The following is a 21,138-nucleotide window of genomic DNA, read 5'->3' as shown; positions in this document are numbered from 1 at the left end:
AGGGGCTGAGTTACATCCGTGCTGGACTTTACTCAGGCAGTGCCATCCCAGCCCTTCAGCCAGGTGTGGGCACGAGGGTGTGTGCTGGGAGTGCTTCCCATGCACTGCGTGAGCAATTCCAGAAGTTACCTGGAACAAAGGATTGCATCTGTATGTCTTCTTTTCATTTTTCCAGTTATATGACTATTTCCAAGCACTACCATCATATGGATACCATCATGTGGATACACATAGGCATGCAAACAGTGTAGGGGAAATGAGGCCAGGCCCAGTAAAGCCCTGTGAATTCCTGCTGAGCACTCAGGGAGACAGGGCTGAGGTGTCCTGCCCACGACAGACCCATATCCCAGGTCTGCCTTTGGACCTCAGCCACCCAAGGCAGCAGGCACTGTGCTATCAGTGCACCCAGAAATTGCAGGTTGACTGTTCTCCACCTTTCCAGATTGGATGTAGTCTGTCTGTTCTCATTCACACTTACACGTGGCATTTTAGTTGTGTGTGTGATCTGGGGACGTTAGTGATTGCTGTGGAACATTGGTGTCAGTAGAACATCTGTAGCTTTCATTGCTTTCTACTATCATGAAGCAGCTGATGATGCTGACGATGGAAGTAGTTTGGAATATGCCTCTTGGCTGCAAAGTGCAGTGCAAGGTCAAAGTCATCATTATGATGGCATCCAACTGCTGCTGTCATCATTTCCCCATCAATGCTTCCGTTTCAATCATAATAATACCTGCAGAATAATTTCTGATGCACGTGATTCCCAGATAGGGCCATCTCTTGCCAGAAAAACAAATGCTGTCAGTATGGCCTCGACTGTGACAACAGGACAGACCCAAACACACATGGCTGCCTGGGGGTGCTGGGGGCACTTCCCTTGTGCTGCTGGTGTGCCACTGGTGTGTTACTGGTGTGGTAGGGCTGGGCTGCCAGCTGCAGTCACTGCTCTGTGCCATTGTGCAGCACAATGCATTGTTTGCTTTGTTTATTCAGTCTCTCATCACCGTGTAGGCATTTATTTCTTGCCCCAGAGTCACAATGACTGCTTTAATTGTTGGCATTTCCTTGCCTGCAGTTCCATGGCTCTCACTCCCTCAGTCAGTAGGCCCTGCTGCAATTGAAAACCCTGACTTCTTGTTGTTCTGAGAAAGAAGCAAGGAAATTCCACGTCTATGTAGAGCCTGGGCAAAACAATCAGAGCCTCCTGGGCTGGTTTGTGCACTCGCTGTTCTGGTTTTAATGCTCCTTCTCTGGTGGGACACCATACTGAGCAGCTCCCTCAGTGCCTCATGCTGTCGGGGCAAAAGAAATCTAAGCAGGTGCATGAGATGGGAAAGCTTGAAGGTATACAGGGGAAAACCTTTGCCGTCCATCCAGGGACAGATCTTCTAATAGGGTGGTACTTCTATTAGAGGAAGCGTTGAGCGGCACCCACGACGCTGCTGATTACAACACAACAAATTTTCCCTAATGAAGTTCTCAATTGCTCGTGACTTTTCACTCAGTTGGACTATTTCTGAACTCATCCATCTGCATTAGGTGCTTTTCCAGTTTCCATAGCAACGGGGCAATTCATCATCTTTAACATATCTAGCCTTACAGTATCTTACAGAGGGAAATACCGTGTCCATTTTATAAATGTGCAGCCAGAGGTGTGGGGAGCCAAGTGATTTGCCCAGGGTTACAGAGTTCACCTGCAGCTGAACAGGGTAAGAACGCTGCTTCCCTGGGTTCCAAGAAAATGCTGTGAGTGCCAGGCTGTCCTTTCCCAGGGAGGTATTTGCTGTATCAGATCAGCACCAGCTGAAGGTTGTTTCCCAAGTGTTCTTTTTCTCAGACTCAGAAAAAGAGACTTTCAGAGATGAAGAGGTTGGAGTTTGAGTGGTACTGAGCAGGGTGAGTAATGAAACAAGAAATCAAAACTTGCAAGTAATTTATTCAGCAGAAATGCCAGCCACATTCTTTGGATAAATAACTCGCAATGAATAATTCAACCAGTGTCATCACTACAGGGCATAGGAACAGGAATGTTTTTGAATCATTTGGCCTTTTTCTTCATGTAAATCCAAGCCAAACGTCCAGATTCAGACCCTGACGTGTTCCAACTCTGGATCTGGACTTTGCTTGTGGTTTGGCCAGGGTCAGGGTCAGACCTGGGCCTGTGCTGAGCACCCTCTCTTCTCTCTGAAATCTGAAGAAACCCCAGGAATTTGGTACCCTACAGGATAAAATTCAAATCTGCCCTTCAAAAAAATGCATCTGTAGCCTCCAAACCTTGTGAAAATAGCAAAACATTGAAAGCCATTGAGGAATCCTGGATTAACACAGCACACAGAGCAGGGAAAAGGCTGGTGGCCTTTGGAACAACTTCTCACATTAATTTTCTTCCAATGCTGACAGCTCTGATTTATTGCCTTTAGGCTGGTTAGAAAACACCCAGACATGAGGGAAGCCAAGAGTTATGGAAAGCAAAGAAAATATGGTAAATGTGGTGATGAATAGCACTGGTAGATAGACAAACACTGCTCTGCGCTCCTGCTGCCCCCGAGCACTGTCTTAGGGTGAAGATGGGAACAGAGGTTTTGCTTGCACTTTCTCTAATTCTGCCTTCTCTTCTAATATGTGGAATATTCTGCTAGAAATCCCATGGGAACTGTGGTTGTGTTGCTTTTATATCAGCTGGATGCCAGCTGGAGCACCGGCCAAGGGACGACTTGGAAAACGAAAGAAAGAAATGCGCAGCAGTTGGGAAAGTTCTTTAGATCATTTTGTTGTGAGACCCCAGTGCAGTGATTCCTTGCCTCTCCTCTGGCACTCAGCCGTGGTCACAGGGGCTCTGTGTCTGGAGCAGATACCACAGTCCTGCCCTGCAGCTCCTCCAGCCCCATCTTCTGCAGCTCACGTCTGCTCCTTCTGCCGTTTGAGACGCTGAGGACACAAGGACACAACTCGTGGCAGCACGTAGGTATGGCTCAGGTCAACGATCCAAGCATGGGGAGTACCAGACTGCCAAATACGAGACATGAGAACGTTGTGTTGGTGCACAGCCAGCATTGCTTGCAAGGTTTTCTTCCTTAGAAATCACATCAATGCGTTACTTCCCACAGAATTTGGGAAGGTCAGTTGGGTTCTTGTAGATTACTGAAGCTGTTTGCTAAGAAAGCCTGGCTGCTCGGCGCTCCCTTTGGCTCTATCAGATTCATGGTTACAGAAGAACCACATCAAAACGGACCAAATAACTGAGGAACAAAACATGGTGAGAGTTGTCTTTAATTTCATCAATGGTTTTAAATATTTAGAAAGCAGAGTGTAAACATCTGAAGAGAAATCTGTGTGCTCGCTCTCCGTGTTCGGAGCTGCTGGGATTTACAGGCGCAGAGCTGATGTTTCAGACTTTCCACCAGTTATATATGCTCGTGTCATTACAGCTCTTCCCTCAGCCCAAATTGCTGGCACAGCGTCCTGAAATGTTTCTCATTAGTAAACTTTTCATAACCTCCAAAACTGCAACAACTGTAGAATGAAGCACACCGGGATGCCAGCTGGAGCTGGCACTTGGCGCAGGGCTCTGAGTGCTGTTTGCTTAGCTGGATGTGAAGGATGTTCCGGACCAGCTAACAGGACATGTGACTGAGTTTTGACCTAAACCACTGGCTCAATTCCAGAGATCTTGCATATTTCATGGGAATGCTTTCCACTTGTTGCTTTCATACCTCAGATGCAGCTTTTAACGATTTGAGCATAAACCCAAGCCCAGCAGCCATCAGAGCACAGTTAGAAGTAATGGCACTTGGCTATAGAAAGTAACAGCGAGATTCCAGAGCGGCATTTAGTGCTGAGTTAACAGTGTTTCAAGGGTAGAGCTGTGCTTTCCCTTTTGTCTCAAAATCCCAGCATCTCTCCTGTCTTTTGCAAAGGCTCTGGTATGGGTAGACCTGGAACATCACCCTTGATCTGGCGTAGGGGACTTTCATAGAATCATAGAATTGCTCAGGTTGGAAAAGACCTTAAAGATCATCAAGTCCAACCACAGATCATCAAGTCCAACCGCAGTTCCCTTCCTCCTGTAATTCTTCATGGGCAGCCTGTAGGAGCAGGAGCTCTCTGTGGCCTCAGCTTTGCCATTTCCCCAGGAAAGGTTCATTTGTGGCTGAGTGATTGGAGCTCAGCTTGGTGAAATTGTGTTACCTGATTCAGTTTCCTGGGCTTTTCATTTTCAAATAACCAAGACTATTTATTTTAAATGTATTAATTTTCAACCCAAGGTCTTTTATGCATGCATAATTTATATCATTCCTCGCTATAGCTCTTATATTTTTTTCCCAACGTGGAAAATAGCGTAAGTCTGTGTAGTCCTCAGATGCTGAATTCCAAATTGTCTGAATTAACTTTGAATCCCAGTGGGTTCCACACCTTCCCAGTTGTTCATCACTTGCAGGGTTTACAGCATTTTAGATGTTACTATTAAATCCAGGCACCCCTAGAGATACCAGCGACACTTTGTGAGTCTAAAGAGTAGAGGAGCATGACTGAGTCCTCAGAGCTGTTCCAATTTAGCAGTGTAGTAATTGAAGTCTCCTTTAAATGGGCAACGAGTTGTAATTTTTTATACATTTTATAATTTGTTTACAATTTCACTTCCCTCCCTTGAATACCTTTTAGGAATTAGAAAATGAATGTGTTTTCCCTCTGTTTAGATTCCTTTTTTCTATTTAGTGAACATTGATTTTACTCCCCCGGTGCTTTTGTTCACTGCCAAAATTAACACCTCTGTTCAGCATTGCTTTCCAGAAGGCCTGGAAATGTTCTGGGGCCATGAATGGGGTTGGGCTGCACTCTCTCCTTCCTGATGTCAGCACAGCTGAGGTGCCCTCATGGGATGGATGAAAGGAAGGAAGATCTGACCAAACCCTTTTGGATGATCAGTGCTCCTCCAAAACCTTCCCTTCCTGCAGACTCCAACACAGAGCTCAGAGGGCAGCTCTGGGCCGAGCTGCTGGGATGAGAGGGAATGGCCTTAAGTTGTGCTGGGGGAGGATTAGGTTGGGTAGAGGAATCATTTCTTCTCCAAAGGAGTGATGAGGCAGAGGCACAGCCACGTGGGGGAGCCCCCATCCCTGGAGGTGGAGATGAGGGATGTGGGCAGTGGGCACGCTGGGTAGGTTTTGGACTGGATGGTCCTGGAAGTCTTTTCCAACCTTACTGATCCTATGGTTCTATGATCAGACCTGAGCTGCATGTGCAGGGTTATGTGCTGGGAAAGCCATGCTGCACATCAAGGATCTGCAGGGAGGACTGAAGAGGAGGGTTTGGGCCATGTGGTGCCCATAAAAATGGATGCAAAGCGTTTCTGAAGTATATGAAATCTGCAGATAGTTGTTCTGTGTTTCAAAAGTGTTGAATATATATATGTACGTATATATATTGGAAAAAAAGCTCAACAGGAGTTTAAATAAACACAGGCAAGTGAGTCAGCAAGAAGATATAAAATCATCAGGAAAGGCTGAGTTTGTTTTAATATGGGGATTACTGTAAACACCAGGAGTGCATGGTAACAATTTGTAGGCCATATGTTTTGAAATATCATAACTGGTGTCAATAAACACATTAAAATTCAACTTCAAAGAGCATTGTGGATATTTGGAGTGTCACGAAGACCTTGCGAAACAGGGATTTTGGATGGAAACAAGTATGGGAGCAATCAAACACAGCTCCTACGTGAAGAAAGGGGTCTTGTCGAGTTGTTAGAGCTAAGCATCTGTGATGGTGATTACTGCTTCTTGCTGGCTGGGAGCTCGTTCTGCCCCTGATTCCTTTCACTCTCTCCCTGGCCTTCACCCCTGTGTGCATTGAGCCACCAACTGAGGGTTTTAGGGCACACAGAAGGGTGGACACCTTCCCTTGTGTGTCCCCCATATGTGGTGGTATTCTGAACATAAGGTTTGTGTTGCTTCTTGAATCCTTCCTCGAGCCTGTAGGTAATTAAGAAAGAAAAAGTGGGGAAGATCCCAAAATAATCTGGCGTGGCAAAGCAGGGAGGGGAACATCTCTCAGCCAGTGCCTGGTCCTGCTTGTGTCTCTCTTCTGCTGGTGACCCTTTCTAGATTTTTATTCCTGCCACTATAGATGCTACATGTGTGGGGTTTGTGTGGGCACAGGCTGAGTTAGCTGATCCTTCTTCCACTGGTTTTACCACAGGGAAATGGGGACCTTCCAAAGTGCCTGGGTCACACAGAAGACACCTATGGAGGAGGATGGAGCCCAGCAGCGACACGATGCAGCAAAGCACAAGGGCATGCTTGAGCCAGTAAGTGCAAATACATGCTCATATAAAGCGAGCAAGAAAGGCCCCAAACCAGCATGTTTTGCTGTCTCTGGGTTTTTACAACCCAGTGTCTCTTCTGTAAGGGCAGCTCACAGTGCTTTTGCTGAGCACAGGCAGCAATATCACTCTATTACAAACCCTATAGCAACAAAGTCAACTCCCACATACCCTTTTTTAAGGCAATTTATGACAGAAGCAATATGAAGGAACAGATGAGCATTCCTGCACCTAGGTTCAACTGCCATTTAATGATCACAGTCAATATTCTCCTGTTTTAATACCAAACATCATGTTCCAAACAGAGTGCTTCCCTGCAAGCTGCAGGCAGGCCATGCAGGACTAAATGGGGCTTCCAGTGTGATGAATATAGCAGCGTCTTAAGTGATTAGGACACCTGTTGACATTAATATAGAAGCATGCATGAAAACAAGTGTGCCACGCTGAAATATATGTACACAAATATTAAGAGGATTAGAGAAATTGCTAAAATGGATAGCGTGGCATTTAACGCCAACAGGTCTGGAATCCAGGCAGGATGGAAATAACACACACTGAGCTGCTCCCTTGTTTTCCTCTTTAGTGGCTCATCTGGGATGTAAATGCCGTACAAGGGGATCATTTGCTTGCATTTAACATTTCTGTTTAAAGTATGTCTTTGTTTGGAATCTGCCTCCAATTCATAGCCACCTTCCTTTAGTAGCTGGCACCTCTGCCATGCAAGCTGCAAGAAAAAGTAATTAAATTTAATAGAAGCCACCCTGGCTTTGAAGCTGCCCTGGATTAAGAGCCACAAGGAGAAGCAATTAAACTGCAGCAGCCAAGGGTTCGATCTGAAGTTATATAGTGACTTTTTTTCTTTAGAGGAAATTTTCTCTGTAAGTGGATTTGGATTGTCAAACCCAATTGGATTCAAAAGCGCAGAAACTTCCTTCTGTGGGAAATTTTGTCCTGAAGCAAAAGGAAAAAATAATGAGGCGAAATGGAGATCAGTTGTGAGGATGCAGGATATCTGTAACCCTTTTTCAAAATGTTCCATTGAAGAGTTCAGCAGAGTGCTGAAGGGGAAGGGAGACGTGCAAGGAGGACAGCTGTGTGCCTGTTTGCAGGCAGGTCGGCTTATCAGCAGCCTAGCACAGAGGTTCATTAGGAGAAGGGATTCCTTCTCACCAAACGGTGTGGCTTAAAGCTGATGGGAATTCTTAAAGCAGCAAGAGGCAGAGATTATTTTTCACTTTGGGGTTTTTACCAAGAAATAGTCTTTAAATTGAGCAACAGGGATAGAAAAAAGGACTCCAGAATGCCAAGGCGGTGTCCAATGTAGTTCTACCTATTGAAAAGTGTTTTTCAGAAGTTTCCTATAAAAGCATTCATTGAAAAATGCCTTCTTCCAGTGCAGATGCTCTGCACAAAAGCAAACCAGCAATGCAGTTAGCACCTGTAGGCAGCCAAAACTATCCTAATCTTCACCAGCTCTTAGAATTACGTGTAAGTAACTAAGCCATGGTACGTGTGAAGCCTTTTATTATTGCCATAAATGTATTTTGCAATACCTGCCCTTCTGAGAAACAGATGCTGTGAGACCTTTGATGGTCTGTGATCTATGGATGGGACTTGGTGAATGGGCATTCCCCTGGCTGGAGTCGTGGCACAGCTGCCCTAGCCATTTCCGGGGAAGTGTCTGGAATGCTGTATCTTGCAGGGAAATATATTATTCTATCACTGGCCTTTGTGAGGTAGCTGAGGACAGACATGCCCACCCCCACGCTGCACACCCCCAAGGAGGCTGCCCTGGCAACGGTGACCAACCTTTGAAACTCAGTGAAAACACTGAAAAAACAGAAAAACGCTGCCAGTGAGCTGCTCTGGGGGGCTGTCAGCTCTGTGAGGAATGTTTGACCCCAGCGTTTTGGATGTCCCAGCAGTAATCTTTGACAACGGGTCTGGACTGTGCAAGGCGGGGATCGCAGGTGACGGTGGCCCAAGGTCAGTTATCTCATCCATCGTTGGTCGCTCAAGAGTCAAATCTGCAATGCTGGGAGCAGGGATGAAAGAATACTACGTAGGAGAAGAAGCTCAGTCCAAAAGAGGGATCCTGACTTTGAATTATCCCATTGACCACGGCATCGTTACATCCTGGGATGACATGGAAAGGATCTGGAGACACGTCTATGACTACGAGCTGAGAGTGAAAGCCAGCGAAAGGCCCGTGCTGCTGACAGAACCACCCCTCAACCCTCTGCAGAACCGGGAGAGAATGACAGAGATCATGTTTGAGGGCTTCATGGTGCCCGCCATGTACATCGCAGTCCAGGCTTCGTTGGCCCTCTACGCGTCAGCCCGCACCACAGGCATAGTTCTGGACAGCGGGGATGGCGTCACCCACACCGTCCCCATTTACGAGGGGTACTGCCTGCCCCATGCTGTCTCCAGGCTGGATATCGCTGGCCGGGATATCACCGAGTATTTTATGAGGCTCCTCCTGGAGAGCGGATACTCTTTTGTTAGCACCGCTGAAAGGGAAATCGTGAAAGATATCAAAGAGAAGCTGTGCTATGTGGCTTTGGACCCCACTCTGGAAATGAAAGCAAGTCCAGAAGAGATCATGAAGGAATACAGATTACCTGACAGCAACATCATTCAGATAGGCAGCCAGCTCTTTCGTGCACCAGAGACCCTTTTTGTACCTGGAAACATTGGCATTGAGGCACCCGGTGTGCACAAAATGCTCTTCAACAGCGTCACAAAGTGCGACATCGATGTGCGCAGGGATCTGTATGGCAACGTGCTGCTCTCGGGAGGATCCACGCTCTTCCCTGGCCTGGAGGAGCGCATCCTGAAGGAGTTGCACCTGCAAGTGCCTGTGGGCATGCTCGTGAAGATCGTTGCACCCCCCGAGAGAAAGTACAGCGTGTGGGTCGGGGCCTCCATCCTCTCCTGCCTGACCTCTTTCAAGTCAATGTGGGTCACTGTGAGGGACTACAGCGATTTTGGGGCAGCTGTCATCCACAGGAAATGTTAAGGAGAACATCAGACCAAGTGGGTGTCTTCATAGCAAAGCATGCACAACAAGCCCTGATGAGGGCTGACTGAGCAGAAGGGAGCTAAAACTGCTGCGCGTTTCCCGGCTGACAAATCCTTTGTGGAAATAAAACATGAAATCATTGCTAACCGGGGCTTTGGCTCCTCTTACTGCTTATCTTCTCCAAGGGGAGCACTGCTTATACACCTCAACATTTCTTCCCTTTCCTTTCCTTTCCTCACAGTCACAGGGATGCAAGTGGTTCCCAGCTGACACACAGCCCCTCTAGGAGTCACTCAGGGAGCAGCACACCTCCTCTGCTGGAGGTTCTTCCCTCTGAGCTCTTTGCAATGTCTGGGTTTTTCTATTCTAAAGCCAGATCGCATGTTATTTCTAACCTCATTAGAAATGTTTCCTTTCGAAGCCCAGCAAACCCCCAAACAGAATCCAAATATAAATCAATGCAAATGCAATTACTGTAGCCGACCCTCCTCTGTGCCTGAGGGCCTGAAAAAATTCATTGATTCTCTGCCGCAATTTATCAGGGCAGTATGAACACCCAGCTTCCCTCCCAAGCACCCATTGCAGATGCCACTGTGGGCTTTGTGAGCTCGGTGGGGCTGTGCCCTCTTGTGATGCAGGACAGAATGCTCGGGCGCTTCTGAGTGCTGCAGTGCTGCCCATCCTGTGCTCAATGTCAGGGACAGTGGCAGCTGGGACCCCAGTGGTAGTTTTTGACAATGGCTCTGGGCAGTGCAAGGCCGGGCTGTCAGGGGAGCAGGCACCCCGGTCGGTTATTCCTACCATTGTGGGGTACCCCAAATTCACATTTGTCATGATTGGGATGGAGCACAGGGACTGGTATGTTGGGGAGGAGGCCCAGTCCAAAAGAGGCATTTTGTCTTTAACTTACCCAATGGAAAACGGAATGGTGACATCCTGGGACAACATGGAGAAGATCTGGAGATACCTGTATGAACACGAGCTCAAAGTGAAACCCAGCGAGGGGCCGGTGCTGCTGACTGAGACCCCCCTCAACCCCCCATCCCACCGAGAGAAGATGGCTGAGCTGATGTTTGAGAGCTTCCAGGTGCCCGCGCTCTACGTGGCCCTGCAGGGGCTGGCAGCCCTCCATGCCTGCGCCCGCACCACCGGCATGGTGCTGGACAGCGGAGACGGCGTCACCGTCACCGTCCCCATCCATGGAGGCAGCTGCCTGCTGCAGGGCGTTACCAGGCTGGATTTTGCAGGCAGAGGGGTCACCAAGTACCTGGCCAGGCTCCTCCTGGAGACGGGGCACTCCTTTGTGAGCACAACGGAGAAGGAGATAGTCAGGGATATGAAGGAGAAGCTGTGCTACGTCGCTTTAGATCCTATTAAAAATATGCAGCAAAAGCCTGAAAATCTGATGTGCGAGTACATGCTCCCTGATGGAAGGACTGTCAAGGCAGGAGATCAGCTGTTCCGAGCTCCTGAGGCGCTTTTTGCACCTGCGGAGGTCCAAATCCAAGGAGCAGGAGTGGTGGGGATGATCCTGCAGAGCGCTGCCAGGTGCAGCACGCACATCCAGACGGACGTCCTGAGGAACGTGGTGCTCGTGGGCGGCTCCACTCTTTTCCGAGGTTTCAAGGAGAGGCTCCTGAAGGAGCTCCAGGCAAAAGTCCCCAGCACAACCCGCATCAAGATCATCTCGCCAAAAAATCGGATGCACTCCGTGTGGGTCGGCGCCTCGTTGCTCGCCAACTTAACATCGCTTCGCAACACGTGGGTGAGCAGGGAAGACTACAGCGAAGTCGGACCAACGGTACTCCGGAGAAGATTCTATTGAGAAGTATGACCGTCCAGGAATTGTCTTAAGTGCCAATCTGAACAGCTGGAGAGCAGTTAATAAATCAGTACAAAAAATAATTGATTTGTAGTAAGTGATTTTATAGCTTAGTAAAGAAAGATCCCTTGTGCATTGGGCTGAAGAAAGAGTCCTTGTTCGGAGCATTTTTGCTCTCCAAGATGTTGGTTTTAATTCTAGGAGCGTGTTGATCCCTGCTAGAACTGCAAACAGTTTGTCAGACTTTTAAACACTTGAGAACGAGGCACCTCCAGCCCATGCCTGGGGGGCTGGCTCCCTGCCACACACCGTAAACCTCCAAAGAGTGGAAGGAGACCTCTGATGGAGAAATAGAGGGCCTGTGGGGCTTGCTGACCCTTCACCATCGCTTCTAGCAGTTCTGGAGAAGCTCAGAGAGGACTGAGCCTCTGTATTTGGTCTTGCCCACAGAATGGAAACAAGCGGGTCTGGCTGCTGTAGACCTCTGCGACATCTGTGGCCTCACCATGTGATTTGCTGTGTCACATCGTGTAAAACATTGCCCACCTGTGGGATTCAACTAATATTCTAGCATAAGGAAACGGTGTATTTACAGAGATCGCCTTTATCTACATCTGCAAATACATGCACTGCATTGAATCAGGCAATAGAAATCTTCTCAGCATTTGTGAAGCTAATTAGCGCGATGATTTATGTGTTGTTCAAAAATTGTTTCAGAAACCCCCAGGATACATCTGAGAACTCGTTGGGTTCACTCAAGACCAACAAGTGCAAGTAGGAAAAGAGAAGAAATCTGCCTTGTGAATTATTCAGCCCCGTGTCTGCTTTCATTCAGCGCTGGTGGTGAATCTTCAAACTCATTGATGCCCTCTGCTGCCCTGGGACTGATCAGCCACCCCTCTGCTCCTCCCTGTGCTTTGAAGAATCCCGGTGCTGTTTTCCTGTTCTGCAAGACCTAACAAGTGCTGTGAATGGGGCCACATTTAACCCGTGCTCAGCTGCTCCCAACCCCGCAGTGCTTCCCCAGCAGGGTGAGCAGAAGAGGAGGGGGAGATGGAAGAGCAGAGAACGTGGGCAAAGAGGGGAGAGTGAGCTGTGGGTGACTCTGGAGCACAAAGCAATGGGCCTGGGGTGAAACACATCTCTTTGCTGCTCCGCTTGGGCCCTGCAGCTTCAGAAAGTGGAGCTAAACATTGCTGCATCAAGTTAATGCAAGTATGCAGAGCGCTTTCAGAGCTGTTATGAAATCTGAATCAGCAATCTTGGATCTTTCTTCTACTACAGTATGTTACCTTTTAGCAGCCCACTGGATATGTGTAAACAAACGAGGTACAACTGTAGACAGTTTAAATATTTTACAGCTCACTGACTTCCATATGAGGAGGGATTTGCAGTAACTTAAGTGTTTAGACTCCTGCTCCAATAATCTAATGCAAATACGAATGCAAACAGCAGAGTGCTGGAGAGCAGAGGGAACCCCAGAGAGTGTGCAAGTCAAGGTGGTTGTCAGGAAGGAGGGAAGCGAAGCAGCACAGGCGATAACTGCACAACTGATGCAGACACGAAACGTGTTTGGAGAGTGACACCTAGCAGAGCTGTGCGTGCCTGTAGCAGTGTCACCTTGCAGAGCACAGTGCTGCCCAGTGTCATCCGGAATGGATTCACTGCTACCAAAACGGTTCGACACCGAGGGACCTGGCTCAGCTCCTGGCAGCCGAAAATCATTCAACAAACCGTTATTACGGGTATGTTGCACCCACAGTATTGGCTTGGCCTGGCTGCTTCCATTTACCACGGAGACATGACTTTGCTCAAGGGCATGCAGTGAGATAGCAGACGTTGGCATGTGTTCCAGGAGACTTTATCAGCCCCTCCACTCCTTGGTCACCTTGTGCTTCCATCACCGCGCAGGGCACTGGGAATTCATTACTCCAGTTAGACTGCATTTTCACATTGCAGATGGGGAGCGCATTCCCTTCGCCCTCATAGCACAGAAAGTGATCCCTCTGATCTGTCCCCACCCGTCCTCTGGGCACACGTACATGTGAGTGCCTGGGATCTGCCTGGCCTCGGAAAGTAGCTGCAGTCTGCTGAAGATCAGACACACAAAATCATTGGGCAAGTTTGCACTAAGCTCACGTAAGCATCTCAACCTGCTCCCAGTAATTTTGCCCTCCCTCCCTCTCCAAGTCTCATTTAAGTTTCAGTTCAGCAACAGCCCTTTATTTTCTTTTAAATGTCAAACAATTCATCATTTTGCACTTTCCCTATTCCCTGTGAATCTAAAGGTTTTATTGGTATGCAGCAGTGTCAGCCTGGGACAATGCGCGCTGATTACCCAAAACAATGCAGTTCTTGTCACCCTGCCCATGAGCTCTTGAGAAATGCACAAGAGCTCTTGCTTTCCTCCTCTCCTCCCTGTTGTCATCTGCACAATAATAAGGCCGGGTTCAAACAGCCACTAGACAAATAGTTATTATCTGTATTATTCAATCTCCCATCCCCTGCCCTGGTCCGTGCTGGGCTGTGTGAGCACAGCACAAGGATGGTGATGGATGGACAGGTGGTTCTGAGCACGGCACCAGTAGAGCAGAGCCATGCAGGGCCTGGAGCCTGGTTGTGTCCCCATGGTGATGCTCAGCTCCGCAGGCATTGCACACACACGTGCACCCACATGTGCACACATGCACACGCCGATTTTATTAAGCCATTCTTTGCAACTATTTTATATGTGAACTTTTTTTTTTTTTTCTTTAATTTGGAATACTTCAGAGCACTTCTTTTCACAGACAGTAAAGTGAGCGTTGCTGAGATTCATTAGTCCCCTTTCCCCTGTGTGTAAATGGATCTCTCTCAGTTATGCAATGCAAGGGTACACAACCATGAAAAGTGCAGAGGCAGCCAAAAAAAGCATTGTTCTGAACTTGGACGTGTAAAATATTCATATTCAATAATAAAAAAATAATAATAAAAAAAAACCAGCCCTTAATAAAAAATTCAAGGGGTAAAGTATGCATTGTCGCTCCATCCCCAGGGCTGCAGCAGCTTCCAGACCAACATGTTCCGTGGGTTTCCACTGCCTTGTTTTACTCAATTAATTCAAAACCAATTCACTCTCAGGCATCCCAGCATTAGGTGCCTAAATTGACTCTGATTTCTCTGAGGGCTGTGTCTCTATGACTACAGGAGCAGCCGCCAGGAGCTGTGGCTGCTCAGGACACCCAGCACGCAGCCATGTGGTAGAGGTCCCTGTGCACCAACAGACAGCCCCAAATGGTGTTAGAAGCAGAAGGATGGGGCAGGGGAGGCCCTCCCCTGAGGTTCAGATTGGATTGGAGGAGCAATTCCTTCTCAGAAAGAACAGCGATGCTTTGGCACAGCTGCCCATGGGGTGGTGGAGTCCCCTCCCTGGAAGGTGTTCAGGAACAGTGGAGGTGTGGCACTGAGGGATGTGGTCAGTGGGCACGGTGGGGTTGGTTGGGGTTGGACTTGGGGATCTCAGAGGTCTTTTCCAACCTTAATGGTTCTGTGATCCATGATAAGATGGACAAAAGCATCTGTCACATCTGTTCAGGACTGGGTCTGTTAAAATGGACCTCCAGCCAGGGGAAGCTGCCACTCCATGCTCTGCTCTGCGGGGCTTTGTCCCATGTCCTCACTTAGTGGCAAAGTGGAACCAGGGCTGCAGTGGTGCCAGCAGGAGGGAGAGCATCGCAGTGCTGGAGAAAAGGGAGTGTAGGAACAACAGGAGAGGCTTAGAAGACTGTGTCTGGCGCTGAGATTTTATGAAGATATATGAGAGAAAAGAATGAGAAACTCCAAAACAACCAATGCTTCAGATGTTTCTTTTATCTAAAGTAGAGCGAGCTAAATGTTTTACACAGAACGAGTCCCAAGGAACATAAATCAGAGGATGTGAGCTATGTTTCACAAAGACCTCAAAACGTAACTTCTTTACCTCCCACATCCTCAGGCCAAGTATTTTAACTGGAAAAGCATGTGGGACAGTCACTATGCGTGTTGCCCGGGTCTGTAATGGTCGTTCCCACCATGGTGATGGGTTCTGTGTCTGCAGTTTGATGCTCACATAGGACAACACGGGAGAGCAGTGAGGACATGCAGCCCCGGGCACGCAGTGCTCTCAGGGTTTGTGGTGCTGCTGTCCACCCCACTCCTGTGTCTGAGAAGGGAGGCTCTTCCAAGAGCCTGCCCACAGCCGGCCACATGGAACCACGTCCTCGCTATCCCAAAGTTCAGAGCATCTGTCTTAATCAGTCTGCTTGCAGCCCGGCAGGATTGACTGCTTGTTTTTGCAGTGAATCTCTCCCCCCAAAGAGCAAGGAGGGGAACTTGGTGGCTTTAACAACCATCGCTCACCACCACGGCTCTCAGGACATCTCGGATCGATGGCCCTGCTGGTGTCACGGCATCAGCCAAACCAAGGAGCTGCTGCTGAGCCACTCAGCCCCGTAATGCAGATGAGCTGAGGAGATTTGGAAACGCTCCATTCCTCAGATCCTTCGCTACCCCGACAAATCCAAAGGGAAACACACACGCTGCCAAAGTTGTTTCTATGGGTCATTCCCGAATTCCTACACAAAACAGTAATTCTCAGAACAACACAGCAGAACTATTAAACCGGTGCTGGTGGTCTGATGGCTTTCTCTGAAGTACTGTCTTTCAGCCAAAGTAATATAGGTTTCCTAGAAGCACGTGCCCCCAGAGGGAGGAGTCGGGGGCTCTCAAGGTGCCCCAGACAATAGGCCAGATGCTGATTCCAGCTGTGCTGCTTTAAACCCACTGTATTCCGTAGATTTACGTCAGAGCTGATTGTTCTTACAGCCGTGAGATCATTAGTCCTTTTTGAGGGGAAGGAAGGCTCCCAGCCTGCCATAGGAACCAGCTCAGCTCCAGCTGCTGCACAGAGGCTGTGTTTCAGAGCTGCTCTGGCTTTCCTAGGGCAAATCACCAAAATTCTGGATTCATCCCATTCAGTAACTTTAAACACAGGTTAAGAAGAGAAACAGTGGGGAGAAAGAGAATCCACCTGGGCTTTTATCACTCTCCACTTACTGAAGAGCACATTTTCTGGTCCGTTGATCATCTTCATTGGAATCATAGAATCATGAAAAAGACCTCCAAGAGCCCCAAGTCCGACCCTGTGCCAACTGCCCAACATCCTCAGAGCCACATCTTCATGGCTCTGAAGCACATCCAGGGTGCTCAGCTCTCCTGCTCTGGGCTGAGCTGCTGCTCATTGGTTGTGCCTGCATGGAGCACAGTCAGCACACACGGGTGGGACGTCCTGCAGAGCAGTTGAGGGGTGGTCAGCAGGCTCCTGAGCATCACCTGCCATTCCTTCTTAGGCAAAGGGTGGAGGGTCCCTCCCTGAGGCACAGATGGCCCCAAACTGCCTGGAAACGAGCAGCCTGACTCACTGGATAGCAGTCCCACCACTCTGAGTCCCATCTGACCGCTGTTGTTCCAGTTGATGTTTACAGAGAAGCCTCCATGTCTGAGCTACATGTGCGGAGATTTTCTTTCAGAAGCCACTGAAGGGATTAAAAACAACAGTAATCCATGAAATAACTCCAGAATTTTTCTCTCCTCAAGTGTCCCAAGGAATTCCCCAGCTCCCTACCTGTTCCAGCTGGCACCACCGTGCATCCAGCTCTAATATCAGCACAGTCTGTAATGTTTCCAATTCTTCTGCTGAGGGATTACATGAAACCGAAATAATTCTTCCCATGGGGGATTACATAGCTGCTTTGTTTCTAATACTCCAGTCCATGAATGAGGAACGTTTCCCTGGGTACCTGTTTCTTCTTTGGCCATGGGAGCTGGTGTCACTGGGGACATCTAGGCATCAATCCATTTCATTAATTTCATTCCTAATCAATTAATTCCTAAAGGAACCTGATTAAATACTCTCTCCTAAGTGCAGGCTTTACATTTTGGCTAAACGCCCCGGGACAATTAAATTCACATCAATTATTGGATACAGTGTTTCCTATTTTAGTGATCAAAATGCATCCATGTGGTTAATTAGATAAAAACTCACCTTAAGGAGCCATCATCTGCTGATGGAAATGACTCTGATTTTAGGGGAAAATTGCTACTGATTTACAAGAGTCTGGATCAAATGTCAGTTCTCAAATGTTTCTTCTTTTTTTCTGTTCAACTACCAAAGTGTGCTTCGGGGATTTTTTTGGCAGGGGTTTTAGAGCAGGAAAATAGGAAATGAGCTGGAAAATTTGAAGACTACAGCAAACAAGAAAATCCTGGAAGGAACACACTCTATAGATCCACCCTAGCCATTAATAATATGGAAAGATTTCATTAGGAAGAGAGAGGGGGAAGAGAGGAAGGAGAGCACTCTTCCTGGCCCAGCCTGCAGAGCAGCACCAAAGGACCCTGTGTTGCTTAGGGGTCCTAAGCCCACAGCATCCATGTGCCATGGGCTGCCAGGAGCTGCCCCACAAGCCATACCTTGGGCAATAGGTGCGCAGTGTACTGTGCTCAGTGCATCCTGGGCTGCAGAATTGTTTTGTTCTTCTCCAGAATGCATTTGAGATGACCGTCTGTTCTGTTGTGTCGCTTCCAGGCAAAGCACACTGCATTAAAACTCCCACCACAGCAAAATAGAGCAGAGCAATTTAAAATCCCTGCTTTTGCCAAAACTTTTTGCAACCGGTGTGTCACATCCCATACATCAGAACTTGCTGGGAAAGGCTTGCGTGCGCGTGTTGGTTTTTATCCTTTAGCAGCACTCCTGCTCTCTTCTGGAAACAGAAATCTCAGCAGGTGAAATGACACTGAGCTGCACTTTGTGCATTTGCGTGGTGTGTTGGAGGAAGCTGACTCCTTGTGCTTATGAAACACACAGTTACTGCAAATAAACATCAGGAGAAGTGAAAGGAGAGCATTGGGGATGCCCAGCAATCCTCATGGAGGAGCTGAGCTCTGCCCCACTGCGGCCACATTCACAGCACTGCCATAGTGGGCTCTTCTGGGCAGCCCCCAGCACACGAGGGGCACCTGGGGAGTGCCTGAGTGGCACACAGGAGCTCCAGGTGGTGCTGTGAACTGTTGACCCCCTACCCACAGCTCATTAGTTGCTCGTTCTGTTCTGCCCAGGCAGCTGAGCTGCTTCAGCATGGGGTGGTGCCTCCGTTTGCAATGCAGTAAATCCATTTTCCTTTCTAGCATTCAAAAGGAACCCATCCAGTTTATCAGAATGCTTGGAAAACATTTTTATCGCAATGGTTTCATCTCATCCTTCCCAATATGGATGGACCATAAGGAAATTCATGTTCACTGCTGCCCTGGCACCAGGGGAGCAGCCCAACCACACTGCAGGTACAGGGCTGCCCGTGGCCAGCTGCAAGGGGAGCAAGGCCTGATGAGCTGAATGAAGTCCAGCTGGCTCCACTCACCTTAATCAAGGCACCTGTGGCAAACTGGCTAATTATATATAAGTGGGGCTGGAGAACTTTCCAGAACTTTAGGCTGCTGTAGGAGGAGGCTGCTGGCAGTGTTCAGCCATCAGCAAAGGGACTTGTGCCTGCTCTGAGGTGTGTATGCTCTTTCTCTCCTTTGAAGTAGTGGTCTGAAGGCTTCTTGGCTGTTGTTAAGAATCACAGCCACGCAAACAAAACACGTGCTGTTTTGTGCTTTTGTGTCGTGGATCTGTTTAATGTTGTGGCTCACTGAAATGTGCCTGTAGTTGGTGCGTGTCAGCAAGGTGCTGGGCAACCTGTGGCTCTAGCAGGAGCCTCTGTGATATTGGGAGCTTTTGTACTGGGAAGAAAAACTGAATCCCACCTGCTTCCCTATAGGTTTCAGGAGTTCCTGTCTTGCTGCCTGTAGCTGTTAGGCTATAGTGGGGTTTGGGAGGAAGCTACTATAGGAAAATAAGTTGTCTCCTTCAGTCTAATGGTGGAATGTTTCTTACAGGTCTGATTGTTGCTGTTATGGGGACCCAATTTCTGGGCATCAGGAGATGTCTCTTTGCTGCAGTGGGAGAAGAAAACAGCAAATGTAAGTAGGAGAAAAGCTATTTCTTGTCTAAAAACCCTGGTGGTGGGAAGTTCTGAGGCTGAAGGCAAATTAAAGGTGAAGTTGACTTAATTGTTAAGATACTGTTCTCTAGGAAACCTGGTTTATTGCAGGGTCACCTGCTCTAATTTCAGTACCATTGGTTCTGGAGTGGATCGTGGTGTGTGTTTGGTACTCCTGAGTTAGTGCTTTGGAGTTAAAGGTGATGGTATCTATTTGGAACATGAAATGAATATAATCAGTATCTGTTGCTGGGCTAATTAGCAAAAGCTGCTGTTGTATAGAAGTGTAGCAGGTCTCTGCAGTGCCCCCGAGCTTGCTGTGACTGTGGGATATTCAGAATTGCTGTAGGCTTCTTAGCATTGTTACTTTGGAGTTCCTGCACCTGTGGTTGCTGGAGGGATACTGGGAGGTGTAAGGAGGAGGGAGATGTGGGGGATTTCTGAGCTGAGGCACTGCAGAAGACCTCGAGGTTCCTCTCCAAAGGGGAGAGATTGAATGAGGATGGGATTTGGGCTCTGGTTGCTGTGTGTTGATGCTGGACCTGGCCTGACTGTCAAGCAGAGCTGATTCCTCTTCTTTCCCCTGCATGGACTGTAAATAATGTGCAGGAGAGAGCTGAGTGATTTGGTGTAGTGTGCAATAAAACGTGGAATTTGTTGGTCACTGGAGCTGACCTCGAAGGTCTTTGTGATGCTTGAGTGTGAGCTGCACTGAAACCAAGGCCCTGGATGAAGTGTCAGGGGTTGTCCTCTCCTTTCTGAGAACGCAGCCATGTCTGAGCTACAAATCCATCTGCTTCTATTACAGAAAATACAGCTGCTTTCTTACTGCGTTTATTGTTTAATTCATTCATGCTGCTTGTTGGAAACACCGTCATTACATTCCTTCTGGGGCATAGTTTGTTTTAAAGAAAACTCTCTATGGAAAAGACTTTCCTTTAAATTTAGTACAAAAGAAAATCCCAACTAGTTTTATTTATAGACCAGGGCATGAGAGATTTTCAGTTTTCGAGCTAGCTCTGTATCTCTGTTTCTCCCATAAAAAAAGAAGTTTAATGCTCTTCTCATCCTTCCAGAATAAAATTCTTCCACGGTAACTTTTTTAATGTATAAAATGCAGCAACCTCAGTGACAAAAGCACCGATTTTACTCATCGACTGTACTGCTATGTTTCTATTATTGAGCGATGTGTTCTGGGTTTCTGTTACTCTGGCTGTACTGTGGGTTTGGGGTGGCCACACCTAAGGCTTCCTCAGTGTGTCCCATGTTTGACAGTGCTGTGTCCTCGTGCTGCCCCAGCAGCTGGCTTTGGTGGCTGGAGTGCCTGGGGATGAGTCCTTCTCTGTCTCAATGCTGTGTTTGGCTGAGCACGATAACAAAACAAGGCTCAGATTCCCTTGGAAACATCAAGTTGCTTTGTGATCTGTAATTGATTCTCATTCTGAGCAGAGCTAAAAAGCTGTTGGTAATAATTACATAGAAAATACATTCCCCCCCGAGCATCCCCCAAAAGCTGGAGCTGGGGCTCCCATTCCCCAGGCTGTACTCACTAAACCCAAGCACTGCTCTTATTTGAGGCATTTAAATCACTGTACGGGTGATCTCACTCCATTATTTTTAAAGAAACTTCAGTTCACTCTATTTAACTTTATACTTTAGAGAAATGAAACTATTTCCTCATCTCATTTATACTGAAGAAACCGAACTGCAGCTGAGTGGTAGCCCAGCAGCTCGTGACACAGCTGTTTCAGGGCACTGAATAGTCAGCAGTGAAAACCAGAGGCAGGCTTGGGTGTATGGGGGAAACAGCATTTCTGATACTGTTGTGTAGCTGAGAGATGGAGGATATGGAAGCACTGCTCAGCCATGTGGAGCAGTGCTTCTCTGCAAGACCTCTTTGCCTGAGGGT

At 47.9% G+C, this 21,138-nt stretch overlaps 1 protein-coding gene and 1 pseudogene across 1 annotated transcript; both read left to right on the top strand.

Annotated features, from left to right (window-relative positions):
- Nucleotides 1–8,213: 8,213 nt before the first annotated feature.
- On the top strand, nucleotides 8,214–9,344 carry LOC109363683 (actin-1-like). Its single transcript, XM_003212208.4, has one exon. It carries the CDS (start codon nucleotides 8,214–8,216, stop codon nucleotides 9,342–9,344), a length of 1,131 nt encoding a protein of 376 aa, XP_003212256.1.
- Nucleotides 9,345–10,038: 694 nt separating this feature from the next.
- Nucleotides 10,039–11,172, top strand: LOC100550820 (actin-1 pseudogene; annotated as a pseudogene).
- The last annotated feature ends 9,966 nt before the right edge of the window (nucleotides 11,173–21,138 follow it).

This window comes from Meleagris gallopavo, chromosome 23, assembly GCF_905368555.1.
Source record: "Meleagris gallopavo chromosome 23, MGAL_WU_HG_1.1, whole genome shotgun sequence".
In the NCBI taxonomy this organism is placed as follows: Eukaryota; Metazoa; Chordata; class Aves; order Galliformes; family Phasianidae; genus Meleagris; species Meleagris gallopavo.
Note: the sequence above shows the minus strand (reverse complement) of the source record. Positions and strands in the feature narration are given on the sequence as shown.

Bases quoted from the DNA above. Each gene is read 5' to 3' on its own strand.
- LOC109363683 (XM_003212208.4), top strand. From the start codon at position 8,214: ATGTTTGACCCCAGCGTTTTGGATGTCCCAGCAGTAATCTTTGACAAC.